Source organism: Arachis hypogaea, chromosome 16 (genome assembly GCF_003086295.3).
Source record: "Arachis hypogaea cultivar Tifrunner chromosome 16, arahy.Tifrunner.gnm2.J5K5, whole genome shotgun sequence".
In the NCBI taxonomy this organism is placed as follows: Eukaryota; Viridiplantae; Streptophyta; class Magnoliopsida; order Fabales; family Fabaceae; genus Arachis; species Arachis hypogaea.
Genome location: NC_092051.1, coordinates 25,811,519 through 25,819,496, shown reverse-complemented (window position 1 = coordinate 25,819,496; position 7,978 = coordinate 25,811,519). Strand labels below are relative to the sequence as shown.

Genomic DNA, 7,978 nt, shown 5'->3' with positions numbered 1-7,978 from the left:
GATCTTAGGATATTTGACATAGCCACCACATAGAATTTATGCTCTGAATCATGGTTGAATTCAGCTGAGTTATGTTTGAGGTTTCGAAATTTGACGTATCATGAAGCTGGGTTAAACCTTTTTCGTTTTTGTTTAGAGTTTCTGAATTTGATATATCATGAATTTGATTTTTTTTATATTAGTGTACTTCTTCTCTTTAGGTTTTCAAAACATGGCACAAATAGTTACTAAGAAAACCTTCCATTTTTTTTGTTGTTGTTGTAGTTTGTCTCTTTAAAACCAGAATATTGCAATCAAATAGTGACAAAATAAATTCACAAAATTAGAAGATTGAAAGCAGGAAGTTTTTGCATAAATCCTTTAATTTGTGATTGATATATATATAATGAATAATAAGATAAGGACTTATATTTCTATCTTTAGATCCACTCCTTCTCCTTCTAGTGAAGTTTAATTTATATATCTATAGAAATTGAAAAGTGCAAACTAAAAGTGTTGTTTGTATTTTTTCTCCTTTTTTAATTAACTTCTTTTTTTCACTCTTAGCTTATTCTTTTTATCTTTATTTTCTTGTTTTGAATTTTGTTGGTATAAATTGGAAGTCTTAGTAAAAGTGGGAAGTGACAGTTTATACTCAGTCATATCATCGGAGCACTTTCAAAATTGATCCATCGATATCAGTTCTTTCTAATTCTCTTTTTTAGTTATAATATATATTGAGGTTGATTATTACCTTTAAATTTCTTCTTGTTTTCCCACCTAATTATTGAGGCATGCATGTCGTAGCTCAAAAGCACTAACTTGAGCACTTTTTAGGTAACGGCAAAACACAAGCTATTGAGAGCACCGTATTAAGCATTCAACTACACTACTCTTTGTAGCTGCCACCATCTTAGAAATTGAACTACACTATAAGTAAATAATTTAACATGTTATCTCTTTGATTTTTTTGAAGATTTAATTATTAAGACTATTTAGTGATTGATTGATTGATTGATTAAGCTTCTTCGCATACTTTGTTAGATACGAATTGTTAGTTTTATGATTGCTTGAGATGTTTCTTTTGAGCATTAGTGTTTGACTTCTAGAAATCCTTTAGAATTAATAAGCTCTTGATGAGAAAAATCACTTATTGTTAGTCTAAACATTATTAATATTAGAAATGTGTAATTTTATATTTGATTTACTATTTTTTGTTTTGTTTATAGGCAAACCATGTTGAAGGGAAAAAAGAACTTAATTAAGGTCACAAATTTTGAAGAGCAAATGTTAGAGAGTAAAAGTCATGAACTTGTGGACATGATGATGATAAATTTACTTGCTACTTAGTTATTTCAACTCTCTTTTCTTATTGTATTTTTTGTAAAATTAGATGATATAGTTCGAGGTTGTTATAACTTAGACTAGTATTATGGTATTTTAAAAAGTGATGATGATATAATTAGAAGTAGTTATGACTTAGACTAGTATTATGATATTTTGCAATGATGATATAATGTGATTGTGAATCTAACATAATACTTTATAAATCAAATTTGATGGTATATGTTCAATTAGTTTCCTTTCGTAATTTGATTCAAATAGTTAAGGTTATTTATTGACACTAAATTTAAAAAATAGTTGGAACTAATTTCAATGCAATATGAGAAAATTATTGTAAATAAAGAATTATATAATTACAAAAAACCGTTGTTAAAAATTATAAAAGGCAATGGTGTTAAAACCGTTGCCAAAGGCAGCTACAAAATGGCAACGGTATTTAAACCGTTGCAAGAAACAACACCGAAGGCAACGCTTTTAAACCGTTGTCTTTGTGTATGACAAAACTACAACCGCTTAAATCTGTTGTCTATCCAGTTATGGTTTTAAACCTTTCCGTCATGGAAGACAATGGTTCTAAACCATTGTCTATCTAGTAACGATGCTAAACCATTGTTTAAAAATGGTTGTCAAAACCGTTATCTATGCCAGTTACTATGGCAACAGTTTTTTTGGTTACCGTTGCCTTAGGTAAAAAACTATTGCCTGAGAATTGGCAACGGCCGCATATACCACAGGTAAAAAACCGTTGCCTAAAGTTCTAGGAACGGTTTTTTTATCTATGGAAATGGTTTTCAACCGTTGTGAAAACCCTTATTTGTTGTGGTGATTATGATAAAAGAAGCTCGAAAATTAGAGAAGAATGGGCTGGATTTGAGAGAGAATGGGCGTGATTTTGAGAGAATATTCAGCGTTATAATGTCATGTTTATCAACAATTAACCACAGTTAGTTACTCATGGTTAAAAACACAGCAGAGAGGAGTGAAAGGCTGAGATAATCTCAGTCCAGAGGCTGGGGACGAGTTACTTGGGTAGCAAGTAAGAAGATTTGGGATCTCTAGGAGTTATTTGCGGAATACTAGTCAAAAATTCAATTCGGGGTAACCTTTACCGTGTGGTAAAATAATTAATGGTTAAAATTTATTCTTAAAGAGATAAATCTTGAATGGATGACTAATATAAATCTTGGGACACAATTATCTAGGTAAAAATTATTTTTACCACTAGTTCCGAGGTTTTCAATTACTAGAGTTTTTCTCGGCACGTGCAAAACTGTCACTAAAAGTATTTTTTCGACTCAAAAAGTCTCTTGGGAGAAAAATAAGCTAATGGTAAGCTAATATTTAACATTTATTAGTCAAATTTGACTTAGAGGAATTAATTACCCTCGTAAAGTCAAGTTTGACCTCATAAATCTCCTTTTTTTTAATTTTTGTTCTTTTAACCTTTGGGCCTGCCTCACTATTTCTTGTTGGGCCGTGCTTTTAGATTTTGCAAGTTAAATTTTAAAATAGTTAAAAGAGTCTATTTACCAAGAATCGAGTTCTTACAATTTGTGGTTACATTTTAATTATCTTTTTTTAGTTTAACTTCAATTTTTTTTTTTTCAAAAGAAAGGACTAGCATTTTAAACCTGCTTTACTTTCGGGGCGGGCAATTGTTGGTCAGGTCTTGGTGAAGTAGAGTAGGGCAGGATACCCGCTTTGCTACCCCTACTTTCTTACTAGTGATGATTATAAAACAAGATGTGCTTTAACCTCCATTCATGTGAAACGAAGTCATTTCATTGAAGATTGAGCACCGATATAAAATTACACTGTTTTATTTTATTAAGAGTAATAAATTAATGTGTCAAATCAATGCACGCTTAACAAAAATGAGTTCCAAATCTAACACGAGTTACATTTATGAATTTGGGTCAATTAAAATCTCTTGCATACTCACTTCGTCGGTTATATATTTGGTTTGAAATTGAACGAATCCACTAAATACTGGGATGGGATATCTGTATAAAATACATGAAATCTTCCTTGACATCACAGAATCTATCTTCTCACAAATCACACCTTTGAGCTCTTCAAATGAGATTGTGAAGGGAATAACAACATCTAATGGATTCTCACAAATAAATTTTACTCCTTCAGATGTTTGTAACAAAATCTGACCAAAATAATACACTTTTAAAAGAACTCTATCATCCATTTCTCTCACAAATCTAAACAGAAACAGAACCCTCACTATCAATTTTTTTTACCTCATAACAAAGAAGAGAGAACTAGGAGTGGAAGAAAGCAGAAGAACAATATGAAGAAGAAGACGGTATCTGCTGCCTTGTTTATGAGTTACACATTTTTATATACATATATTTGCATAAATCGGATCCAGCGAGTTGTTCCAACTCATTCAAAAAAATTATATAATAATCAATTTGGACCATCCGAAGTGATTTTCCTATTATTAAAAAAAAATAACTTAATATACAACACGGATGATCCGATTTGTTTCGTCCAAAATTCGAAATTTCCCTCCTTGCAAATCCGACCGTCCGATTTACCTAGTGGCGGAACTTGAAACAAAATTTGGAGGGGCCAGATAGAAGATAATTGTCAAGATATTTTTGATATGAACTCCATTTAAGATAAGCTCGTCTAATCTCATCTCTCTGGTTTGGGTGATATTGCCAAATTTAAAGCCGTTTTCCAGGGTCTCGTTCCAAAAAATTAAGGTCAAACTCATCAGATATAACTTTTTGAACTTTTAAAGGTTGTATCTCATTTTTTTCGTGATTCATTAAAGTAGAAGAACTATCTACAGGTGTTGATATTGTAAAAGTTATATGTTCTCCTTCTTAAATATTAGCCTTTCTTTTAAAAAATGCATCAATTCTTTGATTTTTCATTATTATTTTATATAAAATTTGAATATATATCCTGTAAAATATGTAAAGAAGAAGTTAGAAGGACAAATATTAAAATTTATAATATTTATTGAATTTTTTTATCAATTTAAATAAATATAATATTATTAATACTTATTGAATATTCTATTATTTTTTATCATATAAAAATTAAATTAAATAAACAATAAAATATAAAATAATATTAAATTAAATAAATAAAAAATATCTAATTTTTTATATTTAAACTTAAAGATAGAGAAAGTATTGTTTATTAAATTTATTGGATACGTTAAGTCATAGTAAAGTATTTAAGTCAATTAAACTACCTTTTATCTTTTAAAAAAGTACTACTAATTTTTTTATAAAAAGTTTGGGGGTTATGACCCCCTCTTGTCTAAACTAAGCTCCACCCCTAAATTTACCCATTATATTTTCTTGCAACCACAACTCATATGGTCCGAATTATTCACATAACAAATCAAAAAAAGCTGGCTCACATATTTATCTAGCACCTCAATACCCTCATAACACAGCACATCACACTTATGGCTTCCATAACCAAAAAAATGAGCCCCAAATACCACATACTTATAACGCGTTTTAAAATCCTTCTTGTGCAATAAAAAATCCCCCTCGTCTTTTATTTATGTGAACCGGGCAAGAAATGACTTGCTGTGTCTCGCCATAACCTAAACAACGCGAACATGAAAGATGAAACACGTTTGTTGAATAGGACCAACGCCGTCGTATGGTGGCACTCGTAAATCTGCAGTGGAGCAAGGGCATAATAGTAAACACAGCAAAATACTAGTCTCCCCCATTTCTCAAAAAGAATATATTAATAAATAAACTTCCCACTTCCTCATCAAACTCATAAGTCGTAATTAATTATTATTATTATTATTATTATTATTATTATTATTATTAGTATAAAATTAAAAACCCTGAGATATTAATTGAGAAGGAAAAAGGGAGAAAAGAAAAGAAAAGCCTTCATTTTTGTCAAAGTATTCGTTCAACCAAAGGAAAAGCCATTGTTGTGAGCTCTGACCTGACCTGTGCTTCGTTCTAACAAAGTTTGAGCTTTTTGTCCTTCAAAATAATCTGATCGGCCAGTGAGATGTGTGGAGGTGCTATTATCTCCGACTTCATTCCGGCGGCGGCGGCGGTGACAGCTAGGTCTCGCCGGCTCACCGCGGAGTACCTGTGGCCTGACCTGAAGAAAGGCAGCTCAGGGAAGCGCGTGCCGAAGGCAGCGGTGATCGACCTCGACGATGATTTCGAGGCCGATTTCAGGGAATTCAAGGACGACTCCGACATCGACATTGACGACGATGAGGATGATGCCAAGCCCTTTGCTTTCGCCGCCGCCAAAGCTCCCAAGTCCATATCCCGTGGTGGTATCTCTCTCTAGATCTCTTTTCATAATTTTATCACTCTTCACTGATTTTGACTGATATTTTTTTCTTTGTTTTTTTTTTTCAATAACTTATTATTCTATTGAATTCATATTATTTTTAAAATTTCTGTCTAATAATTTTCTGATCTGTGTTCTTTTTTTTTTTTTTAATTTCTGTGAAGTTGATAATTAGCGCCGGATTTATCTAGTTTTAGATCTGCGAGACAGATTTAGGGTTTTAACTTTAACTGATCTTGTGTTGTTTTCTGGAATAATCTCTTTATGGGTTTATAAAAATTGTGCGCACTAATTTTTCTGCTTTTCTGGTTGTTTTGACCATCATTTATACAAGAATCCGGGCTTTTTTCAACTGATTTTGAGTTTGGGGCTAACTTTATGAATCCTGTGGGAATGATTATTTTTGGTTGTATTGGTGTACAAATGATGCTCAATTTCATGATGCTATCCATCATAGCCTTTTTGCTTATGTAGTTATGTTGCTGATTTCCTTGTAACCCAGTGTCAACTTCTAGTTTAATGTCCTCAAATGGTTTCTGGGAATCATTAAGAAAATGATCATTTGGTTGTGTGTAATTATATAATTCTTTTACCTGTTTCTGAGTGTTGATTATCCTTAACCGACCCTTTTTATACTGATGGACCTCCAGCTGGAAAATCTGTGGCGGTCAAAGCACAATCTGAGAAGTCTGCAAAGAGAAAGAGGAAGAATCAGTATAGGGGAATCCGTCAGCGTCCTTGGGGGAAATGGGCAGCTGAGATCCGTGATCCAAGAAAGGGTGTTCGTGTCTGGCTAGGAACCTTCAGCACTGCTGAAGAGGCTGCCAGAGCTTATGATGCTGAAGCACGGAGGATTCGTGGCAAGAAAGCCAAGGTGAATTTCCCTGAAGAGGCACCACGCACTCCTCCGAAACGTGCCAGGCCAAATCTGAATGCTGTTCAGCCCAATCTGAGTCATAAATTCAGTGTTGGTAACAATATGGAGAACTATGGTCCTCTGGATGGGTTTGAACAGAAACCACTGGTTAACCAGACTGCTAACATGGACTCCATTCCTGAGGGTGGAAATGGTTTCACATCCCTTACCTCACCTGATGATGTGACCCTTTACTTCAGCTCGGATCAGGGGAGTAATACATTTGATTATTCAGATCTTCGCTGGGGTGAACAGGCCCCAAAGACTCCCGAGATCTCATCCATGCTTTCTGCTGCTCTGGAAGGGGAATCTCCTTTTGAGCAAGATGCTAACCAACAGAAAAATCTGCAGTCTATCTCACAGGATGTGGTACCTGTGAAAGATGATTCTTCAAAGACACTGTCTGAGGAGCTTGTGGATATTGAATCCGATTTGAAATTCTTTCAGATGCCTTTTCTTGAAGGGAGCTGGGATGATACTTCATTGGAATCTTTGCTAGCTGGAGACACCACTCAGAATGGTGAAAACCTGATGAACCTGTGGAGCTTTGATGACATTCCTTCCATGTCTGGTGGTGTGTTCTGAGCAGCTATTGGTCTCTCTGTTTTTGTAAATAAAGCTACAAGTTAGTAATTTTCATTTTCTTTCCGCAATTGTTGTTTTATTTTCGTTGCTATGTGCATCCCTGAATGCGTCTAAAAAATGAACAAGATGTTATTAGACATTGTGTTGCTTTCAGGAATGATTGTCCTCTTTGTTGAAGATGGAGTTAAAGCAAGACTGAGCTTTAACCATGTGTGAAGGTCATTCTCTTGTAGCTAAAGAAGTATGAGACAATATATGGTCATATAGGCTACTTTCGCCTTGTCAAGGAACTTGCGTTTTTGGGGATTTTCAATTTGATGTTCATAAGGGTGATTGTGTATTATCTGTGTCACTGTCTTGACTTGACTTGACTTTTAATTGTTAACCTATTGTTTTTTCAATTTTCCTTTTCCCTTTTGATTTGGGTTGGTTTTGGATTTGATCCATGTGGTATTTCTGGCTGTATGGATCTGTAACTTGTAACAATTCTTATCCGAGTCAGTTAAATAAATCATTGAAGAGGATATTAGTTCCTTTTCTTTGTCTGCCAATATCTAGAGGGAGTTCTCTATCTGGGCTGATAGATTTCGTTAGCTGCTGCTTGTGTGAATGGTGACACTGCACATGTTTTGGCCAACAATATGAACGAATAAAAACCATTACCACTAGCAGGTAGCAGCACATGAGGAGCTCTCTTCTTGTGATGGTTGCCTGTGTTGGATCATCAGTCAGTATTTTAACAAAAGCTCAGTTCGTCGATCACAAGCTTTTACTTTATGAAATTAATTAAGGATTTTTCCAAGAATATTACCAGTGGATTCTTTTTTTAATAGAAATTAC

At 33.7% G+C, this 7,978-nt stretch overlaps 1 protein-coding gene across 4 annotated transcripts; it reads left to right on the top strand.

Moving 5' to 3' along the window:
- The first annotated feature begins 4,678 nt into the window (after positions 1-4,678).
- Positions 4,679-7,689, top strand: LOC112758651 (ethylene-responsive transcription factor RAP2-12). Of its 4 annotated transcripts, none has more exons than XM_072220096.1 (3): positions 4,760-5,617; positions 6,288-7,178; positions 7,293-7,689. In XM_072220096.1, exons 1-2 carry the CDS (start codon positions 5,341-5,343, stop codon positions 7,136-7,138), a joined length of 1,128 nt encoding a protein of 375 aa, XP_072076197.1. In that variant the 5' UTR covers positions 4,760-5,340; the 3' UTR covers positions 7,139-7,178; positions 7,293-7,689. The 4 variants fall into 4 exon arrangements, with proteins under 4 accessions (XP_025663145.1, XP_072076197.1, XP_025663146.1 ...); XM_025807361.3 differs by having other exon boundaries at positions 4,760-5,620; XM_072220097.1 differs by having other exon boundaries at positions 4,840-5,614.
- The last annotated feature ends 289 nt before the right edge of the window (positions 7,690-7,978 follow it).